This window comes from Anolis sagrei, chromosome 4 (assembly GCF_037176765.1).
Source record: "Anolis sagrei isolate rAnoSag1 chromosome 4, rAnoSag1.mat, whole genome shotgun sequence".
Classification (NCBI taxonomy): Eukaryota; Metazoa; Chordata; class Lepidosauria; order Squamata; family Dactyloidae; genus Anolis; species Anolis sagrei.
In genome coordinates, this window is record NC_090024.1 from 4,426,729 (window position 1) to 4,453,051 (window position 26,323).

The 26,323-nt window shown below is 41.7% G+C and overlaps 1 protein-coding gene across 2 annotated transcripts in view; it reads right to left on the reverse strand.

Moving 5' to 3' along the window:
- The window catches only part of ADCK5 (aarF domain containing kinase 5), a 44,683-nt gene extending 31,105 nt beyond the window's left edge, over window positions 1-13,578 (reverse strand). Inside the window, exons 1-4 of one of the 2 annotated variants that reach the window (XM_067467228.1) lie at window positions 13,502-13,578; window positions 5,635-5,738; window positions 4,247-4,396; window positions 1,949-2,024 (exon numbers count right to left, since the gene is read on the reverse strand). In XM_067467228.1, the coding sequence (XP_067323329.1) occupies window positions 1,949-2,024; window positions 4,247-4,396; window positions 5,635-5,738; window positions 13,502-13,504 (333 nt within the window). In that variant the 5' untranslated portion in view covers window positions 13,505-13,578. Of the gene's footprint in view, window positions 1-1,948; window positions 2,025-4,246; window positions 4,397-5,634; window positions 5,739-13,501 lie in introns of those variants that run through there. The other variant, XM_067467229.1, reaches the window with a different exon arrangement.
- Window positions 13,579-26,323: the final 12,745 nt, after the last annotated feature.

Genomic DNA, 26,323 nt, shown 5'->3' on the forward strand with positions numbered 1-26,323 from the left:
CGGGTCAGGCGGAGTTCTTGCCTGGTCGGTAGATGAGAACCCAGCTCGGTGAAAGGTCATCGCAATGATTTCATGTAATGTTTTCATGTTAGAAAGGTATTTAGGCTTCTTGCAAGCCAAGGGAAAGCGTCAGTTCAACGTAGCTTATTAGCCTGGAAGCTTCATGGAATAACCTTAGCCTGGAAAGCAGTACGCTTGGGATTTATTGCATTGTGATTCATGGGACAATTGTTTCATTGCTTGTACCTGAGACTCTGGTTTGAACTTCGCCAATAGGATTATGTCTCTTGCTTTTACCTGAAGACTTTAATCTTTGGAACTTTGCAATGCTTATTCTTTATTTTGACTTGGATTTTTTCCTCAATAAACTATAAAATTACAGTTGTTGTGTGGTGGTGTTTGGGAGCAAGGTGAAGCTTACTCTGAGTTGCAACAGACATGAGACTAAGTTTTAGGGACCCTTCTGCCGGTATCAGATGGCTTTCCTTTGTCTGCTGTGATTAATTTCCTACCTTTTAGGCCTTGGAAAAGCTCAGAAACTGAGGCAAGCAATTTTGTAAGATGGTGCATGTAAACAGCCATCTTAGAGTACCCATTTCCTAGAGGGGGCGGAGATTAGGAGCAGCCTGGAGGGAAATGTGGAGAGCTTTGTAATTGGCTGGGAGAGAGCGCGAGCGGAGCTTAACTAGAGTGCAGGGGGAAAAATGCCTGAAAAGGGGTGTTTTAAAATCTGACAGTTCAGTCAGGGTCTGTGTGTCAAAGAAGAGAGTCAGGGTTGGTGTGTTGAAGAAGGAGGCTAGGTTTTGGGAGAGTTAGGAGAAGAGAGGTTAGAGAAGCTACAAGTTGCTAAGTTAGTTAGAGTTTATAGATAGCTATTAGGTAGAATAGCTGGTATAGAGAATAGGCAGATCCAAGGGAAAGGACAGTCTGGAGTTTTAGGAATACTAGTCAGAGGGAAGTCTGCTAATTTCGAGAAGGAGGGAGTGAAGAATTGTTTTTGGAACTAAGTCTTGAACTGTTTTAAAGTAACCATACGCTCCAACTCATTAGTGCAACCGTTAAGCTTAAGTGCCTATATTGTTGAAGTTCACACAATAAACAACTTTGTTCGTTGTTAAACAACAACTGTCTCAAGAGTGCCTCTATGTGAAAAAGTTCCATAGTAGTTTAAGGAAATAGAGTTATAAGATTGGTAGCAGTGAATATTAAGGAGATTCTCAGTGATTTTTACTTCAGAGTTTAGAGCCCTGAGTGCGAATCCAGTACAGTCCAGTTTACTTAAAGCAGCGTTTCTCAACCTGGGGGTCGGGACCCCTGGGGGGGTCGCGAGGGGATGTCAAAGGGGTCTCCAAAGACCATCAGAAAAACACAGTGTTTTCTGTTGGTTATGGGGTTCTGTGTGGCCTAATTCTATCTTTGATGCGGTTCAGAATGCTCTTTGATTGTAGGTGAACTATAAATCTCAGCAAACACAACTCCCAAATGTCAAGGTCTATTGTCCCCAAACTCCACCAGTGTCCACATTTGGGCATATTGGGTATTTGTGCCAAATTTGGTCCAGTGAATTAAAATACATCCTGCATATAAGATATTTACATCTGCCTACTCCACAGAGTTTTGCAAACATTTCATTTTGGTGACTCTGCTTGTGAGGTATGCATCGTTGTGCGAGATATGTCATTCTGACTCGCAAACCAACACCCTTATAAGAGATAAAACTACAAACATAAATTGTAATGACAAATGTGTGGAGATACAACATAACTTGTGAAAACTTTCCACATATATAATTAAAATATCCGACATATTGGTTATCTCGCTTTACATTTGCATGACACGCCTGCACACTGCAGCGGACACACTGATATGTTGCAACACACAGTTTGGAAAGCTCTGATCTGCAGTGTTATAGGAGTTGCGTTCACTGCAAGAATACAAGGCTCTGTACCTCATCCAAGCCCCGCAACGAGATGTGATGGGTCCACCAATAATCCAGCGAGATCTGGATCCCAAACCGCAGCGACCTGCAGGAAAAGAGGCCCGGCTTGTTATATCCACCCACAAGGAAAGTTTTGTACCATCTATCTATCTACTCAACCATCTCTCTTCTAAGCTATATATCCAAGCATATCTATCTATCTGTCTATCTGCGTACTCCTTCCTATCTTCCTCCCTCTTTCCCTGTCTACTTATCTGTTTATTTTCCTTGGTATTGATCTATCTTCCTTTCTATCTTCCCCCCTCCCTTCCGATATATCTTCCTGACCTATCTATCTTCCCCCCTCCTTTGCTATCTATCTTCCTATTCCATCCGTCCATCCATCTACCTATATATCTACCTACCCATTCTACCTTCCTCTTTTTCTGTATGTATGTGTGTATATGTATGTGTATATATATCTTCCTCTCTACCTTCCTTCCTTTTCCACCTTCTACCGTCCCATCTTCCGCCCTCCGTATCTACTTATTTTCCTATCTATCTATCTTCCCCTCCCTTGCTATCTATCTTCCTATTCTGTTTACTTCTCTATCTATCTTCCTTCCTCTATCTCTTTCTCTGTACGTGTGTGTATATAAATACCTTGCTTCCTGCCTCTCTCCCCCTTCCCTCTTCCACTTTCCTGTCTTCCTCTCTATCTACTTATCTGTGTATCTTCCTTGCTACCTATCTACTTATCTTTCCCCTTCCTTGCTATCTTCCTACCTTATCTATCTTATCCTCCTTCCTCTCTTTCTTTCTCTGCGCGCGCATATATATATATATATATATCTTCCTCTCTCTTTCTTCCTTTTCCACCTTCTACCTTCCCATCTTCCTCCCTCTTTATATACTTACCTGTTTATCTTCCTTGTTATCTGTCTGTCTGTTTTCCTATCTATCTTCCCCTCCGGTGCTATATATATATCTTCCTGTTCTATCTTTCTATCTCCTTATCTATCTATCTATCTATCTATCTATCTATCTATCTTCCTTCATCTCTTTCTATGTATGTGCATATGTGTGTGTATATATAGATAGAACTTGCTTCCTGTCTCTCTCACCTCTTCCACCGTCCTCTCTTCCTACTTATCCGTTTACCTTCCTTGCTACCTATCTTCCTCTCCCTTGCTATCATCTCTATTTTGCTTCCTTCCTCTATTTCTTTCTCTGTATGTCTGTATACACACACACACTCACACACACACATATCTTGCTTCCTGTCTCACTCTCCCTTTCTTCTTCCACCTTCCTCTCTTGCTCTCTGTCTACTTATCTGTTTATCATTCTTGCTACCTGCCTACCTATGTATCTTCCCCATTCCTTGCTATCTTCCTATCTTCTCTATCTATTAATCTTCTTTCCTTCTTTCCTTCCTTTCTCTGCATGCATATATCCCCCCCCCCGGTGGCACAGTGGGTTAAAGCGCTGAGCTGCTGAGCTTGTTGACCAAAAGGTCGCAGGTTCGATTCCAGGGAGCGGCGTGAGCTTCCGCTGTCAGCCCTAGCTTCTGCCAACCTAGCATGCAAATGTGAGTAGATCAATAGGTACCGCTCCGGCGGGAAGGTAATGGCGCTCCATGCAGTCATGCTTGCCACATGACCTTGGAGGTGTCTATGGACAACACTGGCTCTTCGGCTTAGAGATGGAGATGAGCACCACACCCCAGAGTCAGACTTGACTGGACTTAATGTCAGGGGACAACCTTTACCTTTTATATATATATCTTTCTCCCCCCTCTCTCTCCCTTTCTTACTGTCCCTCTTCCTTTCTCCCCACCCTATGTTTCTGCCTGCTTGCCTCCCTAGTAAAGACCAAAAGGATGCTCCGCAGGTTGGATCTAAATGCAAAATAATACAGGTTTCCCCCTCCTATAGACCAGGCAGAAGATGCCTCCGGTCATTATTTTGTATTGCTTCTCTTTGTTGTAAGCTGCTCCAAGTCCTCTATTGTTACTATTATTATTATTATTATTATTATTATTATTATTAGCCTAGTCATAGAATCAAAGAGTTGGAAGAGACCTCCTGGGCCGTCCAGTCCAACCCCATTCTGCCAAGAAGCAGCAATATGGCATTCAAAGCACCCCTGACAGATGGCCATCCAGCCTCTGTTTCAAAGCCTCCAAAGAAGGAGCCTCTATCACACTCCGGGGCAGAGAGTTCCACTGCTGAACAGCTCTCACAGTCAGGAAGTTCTTCCTCATGTTCAGATGGAATCTCCTCTCTTGTAGTTTGAAGCCATTGTTCTTTCCTGCCTGCTACCCACCTGGTGAAGCGGCCGACGCCATCCACCAGCAGCCTCATTCTGCGCTGTTCCTGCTTCTCGGCCGCGGCGTAGCGGATCCCGGCCGCCAAGGGAAGCCCCACCACCACTCCCAGGAAGATCTTCTTTGCCAGGCCCCGCTGCCCACTGGAGCTGCGTGGAAAGGAAGAGACAGGATGGGTGAGATGGCCATCTCCTGAGAGGGCTTTGATGGTGTCTTCCTGTCAGGATGGCCTTTGGAGGTCCCTTCACATACACACACAGAGCCTTTCTTGGCACACAACAACAAAATTGGCATACAACCCAAGTATATACAACAAGAGGAAGTCACAGGTAAAAAGAAAACATACTTAAAAGGTTAGTAATCTCATGGGGAAAATTTTCAACAGTCTCACAAAAGAATGCATCAGAGTTGCCCAGGAGATATGGAATTTTATAACACCTTTTGCCATTGAGACCACTGTGAAAAATGGAACACCTGTATTTCATAATAACAATAATAAATAAGACTTTATTTATATCCCACCCCATCTCCCCGTGGGGGCTCAGGGGGGCTAACGAACATAGAAAGGCAAATATTCAATGCCATCCAAAAGAGCTGATGGCAACACATTGCATCTTGCAGTCGCCAAGGCTCTTATCTGGGTGGGATGAATCAAAATACAAAGAAGCTATGCTGCCATGACTCCACGTTCACATGGAATTAATGATGTGGTAGGGGAACATGTTGTTTCCACATTTGCAAGCGTTAAGAGTGCTTCCAAAGACAGGCCAATTGCTTTAATCTCTCTGAGAATCAAAGAATTTGATAACAGAGAGGGAATATAGCTATTTTCAAACATATACATTAGGCTTGAACATGTATATGCAGCCAGAATTGTATAGCTCTCATCCATGCCATGATTTCAAGAGTGCTTTCCACCCATCTCAATGCATAGAAGGCACACATCTAGGGAGCCCCATTAGTTTTTGGAGATACTTAGAAAGTGGTGTATTAAATTATTGATTAATTGCAGAAATCTAGTAATAGAGAAACAATCTAAGAGTCAAAAACATTGAGGGCAGCAGGGATATATTGGTTACCCTTACTGTAGAAGTATCTATATATTGTATTGTCGAAGGCTTTCATGGCTGGAATCACTAGGTTCTTGTGGGTTTTTTCGGGCTATAGAGCCATGTTCTAGAGGCATTTCTCCTGACGTTTCGCCTGCATCTATGGCAAGCATCCTCAGAGGTATGAGGTATGAGTATCTATATATTGCTGCAATGTTGGTATGTGAAGAAGCCATGACTGCTTGTTGCTGCGAGAGTCGTGACAGGTGATATCTATAAGAAATCCCAAGGTATCGAGGCCCCTTCCAGTTCTGTGTGTGTTTGTGCCCTGGACTCACCTGTCCGGGCGGGACTCGGAGCGCTGGCGGCATCGCGGGGCCGAGAGTAGCCAAGGGCTCTTCTTGCGCTGCAGGAGCAGCAGGTGGAAGCGGCAGATGCGCACCTGCAGAACAACACAGGAGGAAGCAAGGACAGAGCTCAATCGCTTACTTCTTGGGAGGAGAGCAAGGACCAATCTTGATAAGAGAGTGAAGAGTAGAGACATCACACTGGCAACAAAGATCTGCATAGTCAAAACAATGGTATTCCTCGAAGTCACCTACGGATGTGAGAGCTGGACCAGAAGGAAAGCTGAGCGAAGGAAAGTAGATGCTTTTGGTGTTGGAGGAAAGTTCTGAGAATGCCTTGGACCACCAGAAGATCCAACCAGTCCATTCTTCAGGAAATAAAACCCGACTGCTCACTGGAGGGAAGGATAGTAGAGGTGAAGATGAAGTCCTTTGGCCACATCATGAGAAGAAAGGGAAGCTTGGAGAAGAAAACGGTGCTGGGGAAAATTGAAGGAAAAAGGAAGAGGGGCCAACCAAGGGCAAGATGGAGGGATAGTATCTTTGAAGTAACTGGACTGATCTTGAAGGAGCTGAAGGTGGCCATGGCAGACAGGGAGCTCTGGCCTGGGTTGGTCCAGGAGGTCACCAAGAGTCGGAAGCGACTGAACGAATGAACAACAAATTCATCCATCTTCCAAATCTATGTCTATATCCCAGCACATACATACATACATACATACATACATACATACATACATACATCCATCTTCCACATCTATGTGTTCGATCATATCTCTCTATATCCAAGCATATCTATCGAATCATTTCTCTAAGCTAGATATCCAAACATATCTATCTATCTATCCAATCTATATAGCCTATCATCTATCGATTCAATCATATATCTCTAAGCTATATATCCAAGCCTACCTATCTATTGAACCATATCTTTCTAAGCTATATATCCAAGCATATCTATCTATCTATCTATCTATCTATCTATCTATCTATCTATCTATCTATCTATCTATCTATCCATCCATCCATCCATCCATCCTCCAAATCTGTGTTCAATCAGAGATATTGACAAGCTGGAATGTGTCCAGAGGAGAGCGACTAAAATGATAAAACGTCTGGAGAACAAGCCCTATGAGGAACGGCTTAAGGAGCTGGGCATGTTTAGCCTGAAAAAGAGAAGGCTGAGAGGAGATATGATAGCCATGTATAAATATGTGAGAGGAAGCCACAGGGTGGAGGAGGGAGCAAGCTTGTTTTCTGCTTCCCTGGAGACTAGGACGCAATGGAACAATGGTTTCAAACTACAAGAGAGGAGATTCCATCTGAACACGAGGAAGAACTTCCTGACTGTGAGAGCCGTTCAGCAGTGGAACTCTCTGCCCCAGAGTGTGGTGGAGGCTCCTTCTTTGGAAGCTTTTAAACAGAGGCTGGATGGCCATCTGTCAGGGGTGATTTGAATGCGATGTTCCTGCTTCTTGGCAGGGGGTTGGACTGGATGGCCCATGAGGTCTCTTCCAACTCTTAGATTCTATGATTCTATCTCTCTATATCCAAGCATATCTATCTATCTATCTATCTATCTATCTATCTATCTATCTATCTATCTATCCATCCATCCATCCATCCATCCATCCTCCAAATCTGTGTTCAATAATCTCTCTCTATATCCAAGCATATCTATCTATCTATCTATCTATCTATCTATCTATCTATCCATCCATCCATCCATCCATCCTCCAAATCTGTGTTCAATAATCTCTCTCTATATCCAAGCATATCTATCTATCTATCTATCTATCTATCTATCTATCTATCTATCCATCCATCCATCCTCCAAATCTGTATTCAATCATCTCTCTCTATATCCAAGCATATCTATCTATCTATCTATCTATCTATCTCTCTATCTCTCTATCTCTCTATCTATCTCTATCTATCTATCTATCTATCTATCTATCTATCTATCTATCTATCTATCTATCTATCTATCGAGCCATTTCTCTTAAGCTATATATCCAAGCATATCTGTCTGTCTTTCTATCTACTCATCCATCTTCCAAATCTATCTCTATATCCAAGCATATCTATCCATCCATCCATCTTCCAAATCTATGTGTTCAATCATATCTCTCTACATCCAAGCATATCTATCTCTCTCTCTCTCTCTCTCTCTCTATCTCTCTATCTATCTATCTATCTATCTATCTATCTATCTATCTATCTATCTATCTATCCTATCATCCATCTATCTACCTATCAATCATATATCTCTAAGCTATATATCCAAGCCAATCTATCTATTGGAACCGTATTTCTCCAAGCTATATATCCAAGCATACCTAGAGATCTATCTCTTTAAGCTATATATCCTATCCTATATCTCTAAGCCTACCAATCTATCCAATCCTATATCTCTAAGACTTAGAGATATAAGATTGGATAGATAAGTAGGCTTAGATACATAGCTTAGAGATATGTGGTTCGATAGATAGGTTGCCTTGGATAAATAGCTAAGAGTCTAAGCTATACATCCAAGCCAACCTATCTATTGAACCATCTCTCTCTAAGCTATGTATCCAAGCATATCTAGCTATTTATCTCCTTAAGCTATATATCCAATCATCTATTGATCTATCCAATAATATCGCTTTAAGCTATATATCTAAGCCTACCTATCTATTCAATCATACTCCTCTAATCTGTATATTCAAGCACAAGCACACACACACACACACACACACACACATATGTATTTAATCAGATCTCTCTATGTATACAAGCATATGTATCGATTCAACCATATCTCTCTTATCTATATATCCAAGTATATCTATCTTCCAAATCTGTCTGTTCAATCATATTTCTTTAATCTGTATATTCAAGCATCTCTAGCTATCTATTCAATTATCTCTCAATCACCTCTATCAATCATCTATTGATCACTCCAATCATATCTGTAGTGTATCCAAGTCAGTCAGTCAATCAGTCTCTCTGTCCATCCATCCGTCCAGCTATCCATCCATCCATCCATCCATCCATCCATCCATCCATCCATCCATCCATCCGGTTATCTATCTATCTATCTATCTATCTATCTATCTATCTATCTATCTATCTATCCATCCATCCATCCATCCATCCATCCATCCATCCATCCATCCATCCATCCGGCTATCTATCCATCCATCCATCCATCCATCCATCCGGCTATCTATCTATCCATCCATCCATCCATCCATCCGGCAATCCATCTATCCATCCACCCATCTGGCTATTCATCTATCCATCTATCCATTCAGCTATCCATCTATCCATCCGGCTATCCATCTATCCATCCGGCTATCCATCTATCCATCCATCCGTCCGTCCGTCCATCTGGCTATCCATCCTTCCATCCATCCGGCTATCTATCTATCCATCCATCCATCCATCCTCCAAATCTATCTATTCAATCATGTCTATCTATCTATGTCATCCATATATCCAAGCATGACTATTTATCTATCTGTATCTCTATCTGTCTCTCTATCCATCCGTCTATCCAGCTATCTATCCATCCATCCATCCAGCTATCTATCCATCCGGCTATCTTCCATCCATCCTCCAAATCTATCTATTCAATCATGTCTATCTATCTATGTCATCTATATATCCAAGCATGATTATTTATCTATCTGTCTGTCTCTCTATCCATCCATCCGTCCATCCATACATCCATCTTCCAAATCTATCTATTAAACCATGTCTATCTATGTCATCTATATATCCAAGCATGAATATTGACTATCTTGGAGAGAGAGAGTAGAATATAAATAAAGTTTATTATTATTGTTCCTCCCTCTTTAATAATCTATCCAATTATCCAAATCTATCTGTCCAACTACCTATCAATATCTATCCAATTATCCTCATCTCTCCGTCCATGCATGCATCTACCATCCTTCCATCCACCCAAATTAAGCTTTTCTTTTCTCCCAGGATGTGACCGAGGGCCTCTTACAGGATTTCTAGCACTTCGATAACTTAAAACATCAGTTGAGGATTTAGAAATAGAGTTTAAAGACCCAAAGAAGGCAAAATGGTCAAGGGAAGGTGGACCAAGCAGAAGGCATTCCTTCCTTGCAAAAGCTCCGATGATCCTCGAGCCAGACTACTAATTTGGAAGGGATTGTTTTGTTTGAAGTAAGCGGAGGACTGGGTGGCAGACAGACCTCCACCTCTTGTTCCCGGCCCCGAAAGGGCCCCCATGGTCAGCGGCTGGAGGGGATTTATCAAGAAGGACATCAGCCGGGCAGATGGAGGGGTCAGCCCAGGCCAAGGCTGGACCGCCAGCAAACCCACTCTCAGCCCCATTTAGGAAGAATTATTATCCGTGAGACCGAAGGAGCGCCAAAGCAAAACACTTCTTCCAAGTCCTTAGAAGGGGAGAAAAGCGGGTTGTAAAAATATAGAATCATAGAATCAAAGAGTTGGAAGAGACCTCGTGGGCCATCTAGTTCAACCCCAATCTTCCAAGAAGCAGGAATATTGCATTCAAATCACCCCTGACAGATGGCCATCCAGCCTCTGCTTAAAAGCTTCCAAAGAAGGAGTCTCCACCACACTCCGGGGCAGAGAGTCCCACTGCTGAACGGCTCTCACAGTCAGGAAGTTCTTCCTCATGTTCAGATGGAATCTCCTCTCTTGTAGTTTGAAGCCATTGTTCCCTTGCGTCCTAGTCTCCAAGGAAGCAGAAAACAAGCTTGCTCCCTCCTCCTCCTCCCTGTGGCTTCCTCTCACCTATTTATACATGGCCATGATCATATCTCCTCTCAGCCTTCTCTTCTTCAGGCTAAACATGCCCAGCTCCTTAAGCCGCTCCTCATAGGGCTTGTTCTCCAGACCCTTGACCCATTGAGTCACCCTCCTCTGGACACATTCCAGCTTGTCAATATCTCTCTGGGATTGTGGTGCCCAGAATTGGACACAATATTCCAGGTGTGGTCTAACCAAAGCGGAGTAGAGCATGGGGAGCATGACTTCCCTAGATCTAGACACTATGCTCCTATTGATGCAGGCCAACATCCCATTGGCTTTTTTTGCCGCCACATCACATTGCTAGCTCATGTTTAACTTGTTGTCCACGAGGACTCCAAGATCTTTTGCACACGTCCTGCTCTCGAGCCAGGCATCATTGTCCCCCATTCTGTATCTTTGCATTTCGTTTTTCCTGCCAAAGTGGAGTATCTTGCATTTGTCCCTGTTGAACTTCATTTTGTTAGTTTTGGCCCATAATCTCTCTAATCTGTCAAGATCGTTTTGAATCCTGCTCCTGTCCTCTGGAGGGTATAATAACAGTCATAATAATAACAATAACAGGGAGGGTATAATAATAGTAATAATAATGACAACAATAACAGGGAGAATATAATAATAGTAATACTAATAACAATAATAACAGGGAGAGTATAATAATAGTAATAGTAATAACAATAATAGCAGGGAGGGTATAATAATAGTAATAATAATGTCAACAATAATAATAACAGGGAGGGTATAATAATAGTAATAGTAATAACAATAATAACAGGGAGAGTATAATAATAGTAATAGTAATAACAATAATAGCAGGGAGGGTATAATAATAGTAATAATAATGTCAACAATAATAATAACAGGGAGGGTATAATAATAGTAATAGTAATAACAATAATAACAGGGAGAATATAATAATAGTAATAATAATGTCAACAATAATAATTCATTCATTTCATTTCATTCACTTATACCCCGCCCTTCTCACCCCGGGGGGGATTCAGGGCGGCTTACAGGGGGGGGCACAATTAAATGCCCAAACACATAACAAGTAATACAAAAATAACAATTCAACACTTAAATTAAAACATCAATACATAGTAAAATCCTAAAAACCTAAAACAATCTCATGTCAGGGTCCATATATCAGAGTCCATAAGTCCGTTCTACTCCGTTTGTCTTTGTCTATTCCCAGGTCCTTGAGTTAATTGTCAGAGTGACCAAAAGCTTGGTCCCACATCCAGGTCTTTAGTCTTTTCCTAAATGCTAGGAGGGAGGTCGCCGATCTAATCTCCCCGGGGAGTGAGTTCCACAGGCGGGGGGCCACCACTGAGAAGGCCCTGCTCCTCGTCCCCGCCAGCCTCGCTTGAGAGACTGGCGGGGTCGAGAGCAGGGCCTCCCCAGAAGATCTTAAACTTCGAGGTGGGATGTAGAGGGAGATCCGTTCGGACAAATACACTGGGCCGGAACCGTATAGGGTTTTATAATAACAGGGAGGGTATAATAATAGTAATAGTAATAACAATAATAACAGGGAGGGTATAATAATAGTAATAATAATAACAATAATAACAGGGAGAATATAATAATAGTAATAATAATGTCAACATTAATAATAACAGGGAGGGTATAATAATAGTAATAGTAATAACAATAATAGCAGGGAGAATATAATAATAATAATAATAATAATAATAATAATATCAACAATAATAATAACAGGGAGGGTATAATAATAGTAATAGTAATAACAATAATAGCAGGGAGAATATAATAATAGTAATAATAATGTCAACAATAATAATAACAGGGAGGGTATAATAATAGTAATAGTAATAACAATAATAACAGGGAGGGTATAATAATAGTAATAATAATAACAATAATAACAACAGGGAGAATATAATAATAGTAATAGTAATAACAATAACAGGGAGAGTATGATAATAGTAATAGTAATAACAATAATAACAGGGAGGGTAGAATAATAGTAATAATAATGACAACAATAACAGGGAGGGTATAATAATAGTAATAATAATGACAACAATAATAACAGGGAGAGTATAATAATACTAATAGTAATAACAATAATAACAGGGAGGGTATAGTAATAGTAATAATAATAGGGAGAATATAATAATAGTAATAATAATATCAACAATAATAATAACAGGGAGGGTATAATAATAGTAATAGTAATAACAATAATAACAGGGAGAGAATAATAGTAATAATAATAACGACAACAATAACAACAGGGAGGGTATAATAATAGTAATAGTAATAATAACAGGGAGGGTATAGTAATAGTAATAACAATAATAATAACAGGGAGAGTATAATAATAGTAGTAATAATAATAATAATGATGACAATAATAATAGGGAGGGTATAATAATAATAGTAATAATAATGACAACAATAATAACAGGGAGGGTATAATAATAGTAATAATAATAATAACAGGGAGAGTATACAAATAGTAATAGTAATAACAATAATAACAGGGAGAGAATAATAATAGTAATAATAATAACGACAACAATAACAACAGGGAGGGTATAATAATAGTAAGAATAATAATAACAGGTAGGTTATAATAATAGTAATAATAATAATAATAACAACAGGGAGGGTATAATAGTAGTAATAATAGTAATAATGACAACAACAATAATAACAGGGAGATTATAATAGTTATAGTAATAGTAATAACAATAATATTAACTGGTAGAGTATAATAATAGTAATAATAATAATGACAATAATAATAATAATAGGGAAGGTATAATAATAATAGTAATCATAATAAGGACGACTACAACAAGGGAGGCCTTCTCTCTGGGCAGTGGCAATTGGGAGCAAAGGGAGAAGAAAGCCTAGAATTTTCCCGGGAAAAAAAATTCCCGGGAAAAAATTTCCCGGGAAAAAAAAGGCGTGTGTACCGTAAGGCTGCGAAAAGGCGCGCCGGCAGAAAAGGAGAGCAAGCCAGCCAGCCAGGGCGAGGGTTAGCCGTAATGCCCGGAAGAGAGGGGCACCCACCCCGAAGGCACTCACTCACCATTGCCGCCGGTGCGCTCCCTCCAAATGCCGAAGCCTGTCTCCTTCAAGCCCAGGGCCGCTCTCCCATTGGCTCCGCCTCACCCCAAGCCACGCCTACCATCCGCCTCGCCATTGGCTCAGTAGCCGCAAGGGGGCGTGGCCGTGGATGGGGCGGGTGGGCGGGGCCACGCCTCTATTGTCACCTCCTAGGGAGAGGGAGGGGCTTGCTCCGGAGAAGCCACGCCCCTCTCAAGACAGGGCGTGACGTCACTGCGGGGTTTAAAGGGGCCGCGCACGAAGGAGTCCCACTGCGCATGCTCGCTGGGGGAAATAACTTCAATGACTTTGAATGATGTTGATTATTATTATTGTTATCATTGATTATTAATGACTTATTGGTAATTATGATAGTTCATAAATATTATTGATTATTAATGATCTATTGGTAATTATGATAGTTCATACTTATTATCAATGATCTATTGGTAATTATGACAGTTCATAATTGTTATTGATTATTGATTATTGATTATCTATTGGTAATTATGATAGTTCATAGTTATTATCAATGACATATTGGTAGTTATGACAGTTCAGAGTTGTTATTTATTATTTTAATGATTGATTATTAATGACCTATTGGTAATTATGACAGTTCATAATTGTTATTGATTATTTTAATGATTGATTATTAATGATCTATTGGTAATTATGATACTTCCCTGTTATCGATTATTAATGATCTATTGGTAATTATGATACTTCCCTATTATTGATTATTAATGATCTATTGGTAATTATGATACTTCCCTATTATCGATTATTAATGATCTATTGGTAATTATGATACTTCCCTATTATTGATTATTAATGATCTATTGGTAATTATGCTACTTCCATATTATCGATTATTAATTATCTATTGGTAATTATGATACTTCCCTATTATCGATTATTAATGATCTATTGGTAATTATGATACTTCCCTATTATCGATTATTAATGATCTATTGGTAATTATGATACTTCCCTGTTATCGATTATTAATGATCTATTGGTAATTATGATACTTCCCTATTATCGATTATTAATGATCTATTGGTAATTATGATACTTCCCTGTTATCGATTATTAATGATCTATTGGTAATTATGATACTTCCCTATTATCGATTATTAATGATCTATTGGTAATTATGATACTTCCCTATTATCGATTATTAATGATCTATTGGTAATTATGATACTTCCCCATGATGGATTATCAATGATCTAATGGTAATTATGATACTTTCCTATGATCGATTATTAATGATCTATTGGTAATTATGATACTTCCCTATTATCGATTATTAATGAAGTATTGGTAATTATGATACTTCCCTATTATCGATTATTAATGATCTATTGGTAATTATGATACTTCCCTATTATCGATTATTAATGATCTATTGGTAATTATATTTCCCTATTATCGATTATTAATGATATATTGGTAATTAAGATACTTCCCTATTATTGATTATTAATGATCTAATGGTTATTATGATACTTCTCTATTATCAATTATTAATTATCTATTGGTAATTATGATAGTTCATAGTTATTATTGGTTATTAATGATCTATTGCTAATTATGATAGTTCAACCCAGGAATTCTGAAGACTATGTTTTCCAAGCCTGGGAAACTATGTCTCCCAGGACTGCTGTTCAAAAGAGCTCGTTACCTCATAGGTTCTAAGGTTGTTTTCCTTATCCATTCCCATCCTTGCAATGTGTATGGAATTGTATTGTTGTTGTTCATTGGTAATTATGATACTTCCCTGTTATCCATTATTAATGATCTATTGGTAATTATGATACTTCCCTATTATCGATTATTAATTATCTAATGGTAATTATGATGCTTTCCTATTATCGATGATTAATGATCTATTGGTAATTATGATACTTCCCTATTATCGATTATTAATGATCTATTGGTAATTATGATACTTCCCTATTATCGATTATTAATGATCTATTGGTAATTATGATACTTCCCTATTATCGATTATTAATGATCTATTGGTAATTATGATACTTCCCCATGATGGATTATCAATGATCTAATGGTAATTATGATACTTTCCTATGATCGATTATTAATGATCTATTGGTAATTATGATACTTCCCTATTATCGATTATTAATGAAGTATTGGTAATTATGATACTTCCCTATTATCGATTATTAATGATCTATTGGTAATTATGATACTTCCCTATTATCGATTATTAATGATCTATTGGTAATTATATTTCCCTATTATCGATTATTAATGATATATTGGTAATTAAGATACTTCCCTATTATCGATTATTAATGATCTAATGGTTATTATGATACTTCTCTATTATCAATTATTAATTATCTAATGGTAATTATGATAGTTCATAGTTATTATTGGTTATTAATGATCTATTGCTAATTATGATAGTTCAACCCAGGAATTCTGAAGACTATGTTTTCCAAGCCTGGGAAACTATGTCTCCCAGGACTGCTGTTCAAAAGAGCTCGTTACCTCATAGGTTCTAAGGTTGTTTTCCTTATCCATTCCCATCCTTGCAATGTGTATGGAATTGTATTGTTGTTGTTCATTGGTAATTATGATACTTCCCTGTTATCCATTATTAATGATCTATTGGTAATTATGATACTTCCCTATTATCGATTATTAATGATCTATTGGTAATTATGATACTTCCCTATGATCGATTATCAATGATCTAATGGTAATTATGATACTTTCCTATGATCGATTATTAATGATCTATTGGTAATTATGATACTTCCCTATTATTGAATATTAATGATCTATTGGTAATTATTATACTTCCCTGTTATCAATTATTAATGATCTATTGGTAATTATGATACTTCCCTATTATTGATTATTAATTATCTATTGGTAATTCTCTATTATCGATTATTAATGATCTATTGGTATTTATGATACTTCCATATTATCGATTATTAATGATCTAATGGTAATTATGATACTTCCCTATTATCGATTATTAATGATCTATTGGTAATTGTGATACTTCCCTATTATCGATGATTAATGAACTATTGGTAATTATACTTCCCTATTATCGATTATTAATGATCTAATGGTAATTATGATACTTCCCTATTATTGATTATTAATGATCTATTGGTAATTATGCTACTTCCATATTATCGATTATTAATGATCTATTGGTAATTATGATACTTCCCTATTATTGATTATTAATGATCTATTGGTAATTATGCTACTTCCCTATTATCAATTATTAATGATCTATTGGTAATTATGATACTTCCCTATTATTGATTATTAATGATCTATTGGTAATTATGATACTTCCCTATTATCAATTATTAATTATCTATTGGTAATTATGATAGTTCATAGTTATTATTGGTTATTAATGATCTATTGCTAATTATGATAGTTCAACCCAGGAATTCTGAAGACTATGTTTTCCAAGCCTGAGAAACTATGTCTCGCAGGACTGCTGTCAAAAAGAACTCTTTTCCTCATATGTTCGGAGGTTGTTTTCCTTATCCATTCCCATCCTTGCAGTCTGTAACCTTCCTGCCTTTTTGTTCCAAAGTCCCCCTAAAAGCCCATTCGGCATGCTTCCCTTTCCCCAGTATGGAATTGCATTATTTCTATGTCTTTTCCCTTCCTCATGCCTCGATCTGCGTACAAGGGAGCCTGGCTTGGATATCTGTATGTCCTTGGGAAAACACTGTCTCTCATGTGCATGAAAAATGCATTAAAAATTCCCTGCCTTTTCTATGTGTTTATTTATTTATTTACTTACTTCATTTGTATACCGCTCTTCTCAGCCCTTAGGCGACTCAGAGCGGTTAACAACAACAGTTTCGATATACACAGTACAAAATCATTGGATATTTAATTAAACATCAAACATCAATATAACAAATCCATCGCGTCTCATCGATAGAATCAGAATCCGGTCTCATTGTCCTTTATTCCGTGTTCCAATAATCGATTACACTGCCTAGTGGAATGCTTGTTCGAAGAGCCAGGTCTTTACTTTCCTCCTGAATGCCAGCAAGGAGGGGGTCAATCTAATATCTGCAGGAAGGGCGTTCCACAGGCGAGGGGCCACCACTGAGAAGTCCCCGTCTCTCATCCCCACCAGGCGTGCTTGTGAAGCTGGCAGGATCGAGAGCAGGGCCTCCCCAGATGATCTTAATGTCCTAACTGGTTCATAGGAGGAGATGCGTTTGGAGAGGTAAGTCAGGCCAGAACTGTTTAGGGCTTTATAGGCTAACGCCAGCACTTTGAATTGTGCCCGGTAGCAAATTGGCAGCCAGTGGAGCTGGCGCAACAGAGGAGTGGTATGCTCCCTGAGTAACGCTCCTCTTAGCATACTGGCTGCTGATTGTTGGACCATTTGGAGCTTCTGAACAGTCTTCAAAGGCAACCCCATGTAGAGAGCGTTGCAGTAGTCTATACGGGATGTAACCAGAGCGTGGACTACCATGGCCAAGTCAGACTTCCCAAGGTACGGGCGCAGCTGGCGGACCAGTTTTAATTGTGCGAATGCTCCCCTGGTCACTGCTGAAACCTGGGGTTCCAGGCTCAGCGACGAGTCCAAGATCACACCCAGACTGCGAACCTGTGTCTTCAAGGGGAGTGCGACCCCATCCAACACAGGCTGTAACCCTATACCCTGTTTGGCCTTTCAACTGACCAGGAGTACCTCTGTCTTGTCTGGATCCAATTTCAATTTGTTCACCCTCATCCAGACCGTTACAGCTGCCAAGCACCGGTTCAGGACTTGGACAGCCTCCTTAGTAGTAGGTGGGAAGGAGTGACAGAGTTGGACATCATCCGCGTACAGATGATATCGTACCCCGAAACTCCGGATGATCTGCCCTAGCGGCTTCATGTAGATGTAGGTCTTCCTATGTTTTGTTAATAATATATTTTGTGCTTCTGAGATTTCCTCTTCCTTTACCTGGATGGGAAAGTCCTGCTTCCCAGAAAAAATGAAATGCAGAAAAAATGAAATGCAAAGATACAGAATGGGGGACAATGCCTGGCTCGAGAGCAGTACGTGTGAAAAAGATCTTGGAGTCCTCGTGGACAACAAGTTAAACATGAGCCAACAATGTGATGTGGCGGCAAAAAAAGCCAGTGGGATTTTGGCCTGCATCAATAGGAGCATAGTGTCTAGATCTAGGGAAGTCATGCTCCCCATGCTCTATTCTGCTTTGGTTAGACCACATCTGGAATATTGTGTCCAATTCTGGGCACCACAATTCAAGAGAGATATTGACAAGCTGGAATGTGTCCAGAGGAGAGCGACTAAAATGATCAAGGGTCTGGAGAACAAGCCCTATGAGGAGCGGCTTAGGGAACTGGGCATGTTTAGTCTGAAGAAGAGAAGGCTGAGAGGAGATATGATAGCCATGTGTAAATATGTGAGAGGAAGCCACAGGGAGGAGGGAGCAAGCTTGTTTTCTGCTTCCTTGGAGACTAGGACGCGGAACAATGGCTTCAAACTACAAGAGAGGAGATTCCATCTGAACATTAGGAAGAACTTCCTGACTGTGAGAGCCGTTCAGCAGTGGAACTCTCTGCCCCGGAGTGTGGTGGAGGCTCCTTCTTTGGAAGCTTTTAAGCAGAGGCTGGATGGCCATTTGTCAGGGGTGATTTGAATGCAATATTCCTGCTTCTTGGCAGGGGGTTGGACTGGATGGCCCTTGAGGTCTCTTCCAACTCTTTGATTCTATGATTCTATGATTCTATGATCATACAGCAATTCCTGGCCTCACCCATACTATGGACATTATCTGGACACAAACGGTTCTGGCCCAACTTACCTGTCCGAACGGATCTCCTCCTATGAACCAGCTAAGGAGTTAAGAGTATGTTAAGAGTGCGTCACAAGTACGTTTGGCGGGGACGAGAGACAGGGCCTTCTCAGTGGTGGCCCCTCGGCTGCGGAACACCCTTCCTACAGATATTAGATCAGCCCCCTCCCTGTTGACATTTCGGAGGAAAGTGAAGACCTGGTTGTTCGAGCAGGCATTTGAATAGGCAATGTAACAAACACAGGAATACAAAACAATTGGATGATGAGACGGGATTCCGGTCTTAACTATGAGATGCGAATGAGATGTTTTATTGTATTGTCGAAGCCTTTCATGGCCGGAATCACTGGGTTGTTGTAGGTTTTTTTCAGGCTATATGGCCATAATCTGGAGCAGGGGTCCACAAACTTTTTAAACAGAGGGCCAGGTCACAGTCCCTCAAACTGTTGGAGGGCCGGATTATAATTTGAAAAAAACATGGATGCATTCCTATGCACATTGCACATATCTTGTTGTGTGCTTTCAAGTCATTTCAGACTTAGGTTGACCCTGAGAAAGGGCCGGGTAAATGGCCTTGGAGGGACATATCCGGCCCCTGGGACTTAGTTTGAGGACCCCTGGTCTAGAGGCATTCTCTCCTGGCGTTTCGCCTGCATCTATGGAAAGCATTCTCAGAGGTAGTGAGGTCTGTTGGAACTAGGAAAAATGGGTTTATATATCTGTGGAATGACCAGGGTGGGACAAAATACACAAGCATGTGGACAATTTCAACAGAAAGGAGGAAACCATGAAAATGAACAAAATCTGGCTACCAGTATTAAAAAAAAACCTCTAAAATTACAACAGCACAACAACAGAGAGGAAACAAACAAGGACATGTAATCACCTCTCAACAAAAGTTTGCTCCAGGCACTGCCAGGCCATCATATGCTAATCAAGGTGGTCAGTTGAAACATTCCCACTTAGCTCCAACAGACAAGAGTTCTTTGTCCCACCCTGGTCATTCCATGGGTGCAGCATTTTTCCGAATGAAGCAGAGAGTGTTTGAGGACCGGGATATCCATAGGGATAACAAGGTGCTTGTTTGTAAAGCTGTTGTCCTCCCAACCCTGCTATACACCTGCGAAACGTGGACTGTCTACAGACGTCACATGCAATTCCGAGAATGATTCCATCAGCGCTGCCTCCGGAAAATCCTGCAAATCTCTTGGGAAGACAAGCAGACAAATGTCAGTGAAAAATGTTCTGGAAGAAGCAAAGACCACCAGCACTGATGCAATGGTTCTCCACCATCAACTCTGCTGGATTGGCCACGTTGTCCGGATGCCTGACCACCGCCTCCCTATACGGCTCCGGCCCAGCGTACCTGTCCGACGACAGCTCCAAGAAAAATGCAGGGAACAAAACCAACCTCTGTACATGGCATTCATTGACCTTGCAAAGGCATTCGACACAGTGAACCGCAGCGCTCTCTGAACCATCCTCCATAATATCGGGTGCCCTGACCAATTTGTGAACATCCTGCGGCTCCTCCATGATGACATGATGGCAACAGTCTTGGACAGCAATGGCTCCCAAAGTGACCCATTTAAGGTGGAATCCGGTGTCAAACAGGGATGTGTTATTATTGCCCCAACTCTATTCTCCATCTTCATCGCTATGATACTTCACCTTGTTGATGGGAAGCTTCCCACCGGAGTGGAAATCATCTATCGGACAGATGGCAAGCTATTCAACCTCAGCAGACTGAAAGCCAAAACCAAGGTTACAACAACATCTGTTATAGAACTCCAGTATGCTGATGACAATGTCGTCTGTGAGCATTCAGAAGAAGATCTACAAGCCACTCTAAATACCTTCACAAAAGCATACAAGAAGCTCAGCCTGTCATTGAACACCGGGAAAACCAAGGTGCTGTTCCAGCAGACACCAGCCAACCCCTCCCCAATGCCAGAGATACAACTTAATGGTGTAACATTAGAAAATGTTGACTATTTCCGCTACCTTGGCAGCCACCTCTCCACCAAAGTCAACATCAACTCCTGGAACGATTCCATCAGCGCTGCCTCTGGAAAATCCTGCAAATCTCCTAGGAAGACAAGCGGACAAACGTCAGCGTGCTGGAAGAAGCAAAGACCACCAGCATTGAAGCGATGGTCCTCCGCCATCAACTCCGCTAGACCGGCCACGTTGTCCGGATGCCTGACCACCGTCTCCCAAAGCAGTTGCTTTACTCTGAACTTAAGAACGGAATACGGAACGTTGGTGGACAGGAAAAGAGATTGAAAGATGGGCTCAAAGCCAACTTTAAAAACTCTGGCATAGACACTGAGAACTGGGAAGCCCTGGCCCTTGAGCGTTCCAGCTGGAGGTCAGCTGTGACCAGCAGTGCTGCAGAATTCGAGGAGGCACGAGTGGAGGGTGAAAGAGAGAAACAAGCCAGGAGGAAGGCGCGTCAAGCCAACCCTGACCGGGACCGCCTTCCACCTGGAAACCAATGCCTTCACTGTGGGAGAAGATGCGGGTCAAGAATAGGGCTCCACAGCACCTATAAACCCACAAAAATAGTCATCAAGGAAGACCATCTTACTTGTCCAACGAGGGATCGCCTAAGTAAGTAAGTACCTGTCTGAATGCATCTCCTTCTATGTCCCACCTCAGAGTTTAAGGGGAGGCTCTGCTCTCGGCCCCGCCTCTATCACAAGCGAGACTGGTGGGGACGAGGGACAGGGCCTTCTCAGTGGTGGCCCCTCGACTGTGGAATTCACTCCCCGGTGAAATTAGGTCATCAACATCCCTCCTCTCCTTCAGAAGGAAGCTGAAAACATGGATATGGGACCAGGCCTTTAGGTAATCTGGCAGATTGACAAGGTAACGACGACCAGAATTTGGAAAGGACTATGGTAATGCTGAATGGACTTACGGATTTTAGAACTCGGTGAACGTTTGGCCACTAAATTGGCTTTTTAGTTGTTATTGTATTAATTGATTGTTTTTAACTATTGTGGCTATTGCTGTTACGTATTTTATCTGTTGAATTGTTGGCATCGAATTGTGCCGGTTGTAAGCCGCCCTGAGTCCCCTCTTCGTGGTTGAGAAGGGCGGGGTAGAAGTGCCCGAAATAAATAAAAATAAATAAAGCAGTTACAAAGCAGTTACTCTACTCCAAAGTCGAGAACGGAAAACGGAATGTTGGTGGACAGGAAAAGAGATTGAAAGATGGGCTCAAAGCCAACTCTGGCATAGACACTGAGAATTGGGAAGCCCTGGCCCGTGAGTGCTCCAGCTAGAGGTCAGCTGTGACCAGCAGTGCTGCAGAATTTGAAGAGGCACGAATGGAGGACGAAAGAGAGAAATGTGCCAAGAGGAAGGGATGTCAAGTCAACCCTGACCGGGACCGCCTTCCACCTGGAAACCAACGCCTCACTGCGGGAGAAGATGCAGGTCAAGAATAGGCAGAGGCGGCCCTAGGTAATTTTCAACGGTAAGCAAACAATATTTTGGCGCCCCCCCTCCCCCACCCAACCAATCATTGATATATATTTTCTGTTTGTCATGGGAGTTCTGTGTGCCATATTTGGTTCAATTCCATCATTGGTGGAGTTCAGAATGCTCTTTGATTGTAGGTGAACTATACATCCCAGTAACTACACTTGCCGCACTTGCTCCCTTGCCTGGCCCGCTTTGGGTCCGGAGGCGTGCCTGAAGACCCCGGCGTGTGCACCAAAAGCCACCTCTTCTCCTGACTTTCTCCTCAGCCATTGGGACCAAGAGAGAGAGAGAGAGAGAGAGAGAGAGAGAGGTGGAGATGCCCACCTTTCCTGAAGGTAGGTGCAAAAACAAAGGAGGGAGCGGAGGTGGGAGATACCTCCAGCCGGAGGGGCTCCCTCTCTCTCTCTCTCTCTCTCTCGGTCCCAATGGCTGAAGAGAAAGTCAGGAGAAGAGGTGACTTTTGGTGCGCACGTTGGGATCTTCAGACACGCCTTCGGACCCGAAGCGGGCCAGGCGTCGCGCCTCTGCTCCTTGGCCCACCCGCAGATTGGGGAGAGGAGAGGAGGAGGGTGGAGCGCCGGAGGGTCGGGAAAGGGAGCTGGTCATGGGGAAGGGATCGAACGATTGAGCACCGGCTCTGCTCGCGCACCCGGTGGCCGAGTGGAGCTGGAATGAGAGGGGCTAGGCAAGGCTCAAGGGCCTGGCCCCTTTGGGAAGAGGATCGCCCGGCAGCAAGGCAAGAAAGCCGAGGCTCCCCCCAGACTGATAGGGCTGTTGTGAGCTGAGGGGGCACTCCTTAAGTGGCGGTCGAGGGGCATTTACAGAGGCGCCTCTGCGCCCCTGGCAAAAAAAAAAAGTGTTCTGCGACTGCTTACTTCGCGTAATGCACGAGCCGCCCCTGAGAATAGGGCTCCACAGTCACCTACGGACCCACCGCCAGGACAGCGAACTTGGAGGACCATCATCCTCGGACTACGAGGGATCGCCTAAGTAAGTAAGTATGGATTATGTTACTTGGAAATCTCTCTGTGTTAGGGAGATTGAGCAGTATATAAATAAAGTTTTGTTGTTGTTGGCAAGAAAAGCTTAACTTGATTCTGAAGGAGAGGAATACAAAAGAAGGAGAATGAGGATACCTCCACCAAAGGAAAAAATATGATGAAAGAATTTTAGTTTGTATAGTTCTCTATGTTAACAGCATGAGAGATGGAGGAGAACCATGCAAATCAGCAGGCAAACAAACCAGGAAAGTGGTTGGCAAAGAAAGGAGGCGGAAAAGCAAACCCAATGAAGAGGAATTGGAAATAAAGTAAATATGCTGAAGATTTTTCATTATTATTTTGCTTCTTTATCTAAATATCAAGACTTTCCTTTGAAAGGAAGTGGGCAAAATACACTTGAACAGAACTTGGCAAGGTTTCCAGATCGTCCGATGATGAATGATCCTATAAGACAGATTTGCATGTAAAACTGCAACTAAAACAGGAAAGACACTTGGCTGATCTAAAGATGGACTTGGCATTAATATAATAATAATAATCATCATCATCATCATCACCATCATCATCATCATCCCTGTGCCGGCAGGACTGAAGACTGACAGGTTGCAGGTTCGAATCCGGGGAGAGGCGGATGAGCTCCCTCTATCAGCTCCAGCTCCCCATGCGGGGACATGAGAGAAGCCTCCCACAAGGATGATAAAAAAACATCAAATTATCAGGGTATCCCCTGGCAACATCTTTGCAGACGGCCAATTCTCTCACACCAGAAGCGACTTGCAGTTTCTCAAGTCACTCCTGACATGACCAATAATAATAATAATAGAACTTGGCAAGGTTTCCAGATCGTCCGATGATGAATGATCTTATAAGAGAGATTTGCATGTAAAACTGCAACTAAAACAGGAAAGACACTTGGCTGATCTAAAGATGGACTTGGCATTAATATAATCATAATCATCATCATCATCATCCCTGTGCCGGCAGGACTGAAGACTGACAGGTCGCAGGTTCGAATCCGGGGAGAGGTGGATGAGCTCCCTGTATCAGCTCCAGCTCCCCATGCGGGGACATGAGAGAAGCCTCCCACAAGGATGATAAAAAAAAATCAAATTATCCGGGTATCCCCTGGCAACGTCCTTGCAGATGGCCAATTCTCTCACACCAGAAGCGTCTTGCAGTTTCTCAAGTCACTCCTGACACGACCAATAATAATAATAATAGAACTTGGCAAGGTTTCCAGATCGTCCGATGATGAATGATCCTATAAGACAGATTTGCATGTAAAACTACAACTAAAACAGGAAAGACACTTGGCTGATCTAAAGATGGACTTGGCATTAATATAATCATCATCATCATCATCATCATCATCCCTGTGCCGGCAGGACTGAAGACTGACAGGTCGCAGGTTCGAATCCGGGGAGAGGTGGATGAGCTCCCTGTATCAGCTCCAACTCCCCATGCAGGGACATGAGAGAAGCCTCCCACAAGAATGATAAAAAAACATCAAATTATCCGGGTATCCCCTGGCAACGTCCTTGCAGACGGCCAATTCTCTCACACCAGAAGCGTCTTGCAGTTTCTCAAGTTGCTCCTGACACGACCAATAATAATAATAATAATAATAACGAAGAAGAAGAAGAAGAAGCAGTTGAAGAAGAAAAACACGATGCCCTGGCAAAATATGTCAAGGAAAGCCAAGAACCTGCATTAATTGAAGTCAATAATCGGAAACTTCTCAAAGCACAGCAGACAAAGAGTCAGTGCAAGAAAACCGCACTCCAAACCAGAACTGACAGCTGGCACAACAATGCCTTGCATGGGCAGTTCCTTGGCAAAATTGAAGGAAAAGTTGATAAGGAGAAATATGTCAAGGAAAGCCAAGAACCTGCTTTAATTGAAGTCAATAATCGGAAACTTCTCAAAGCACAGCAGACAAAGAGTCAGTACAAGAAAACCGCACTCCAAACCAGAGCTGACAGCCGGCACAACAAGGCCTTACATGGGTAGTTCCTTGAGAAGATTGAAGGGAAAGTTGACAAGGAGAAGACCTGGTGATGGCTCATGAATGGGACCCTGAAGAAGGAGACAGAAGAAGGCCTGGTTCTTGCAGCCGAGGAGCAAGCCATCAGAACAAAGGCCATTAAAGCCAGGATTGAAAAATCAGTGGATGAACCAAAATGCAGACTGTGCAAGGAAGCGGATGAAACCATGGACCATCTCCTCAGCTGTTGCAAGAAAATCGCACAGACGGACTACAAACAGAGGCACAACTCTGTGGCCCAGATGATTCACTGGAACTTATGTCACAAGGACCACCTGCCAGCAGTCAAGAATTGATGGGATCATAAACCCACAAAGGTCGTGGGAAATGAACATGCAAAAACACTGTGGGACTTTTGGATCCAGACTGACAAAGTTTTGGAACACAATACACCAGACATCATGATTGTGGAAAAGAACAAA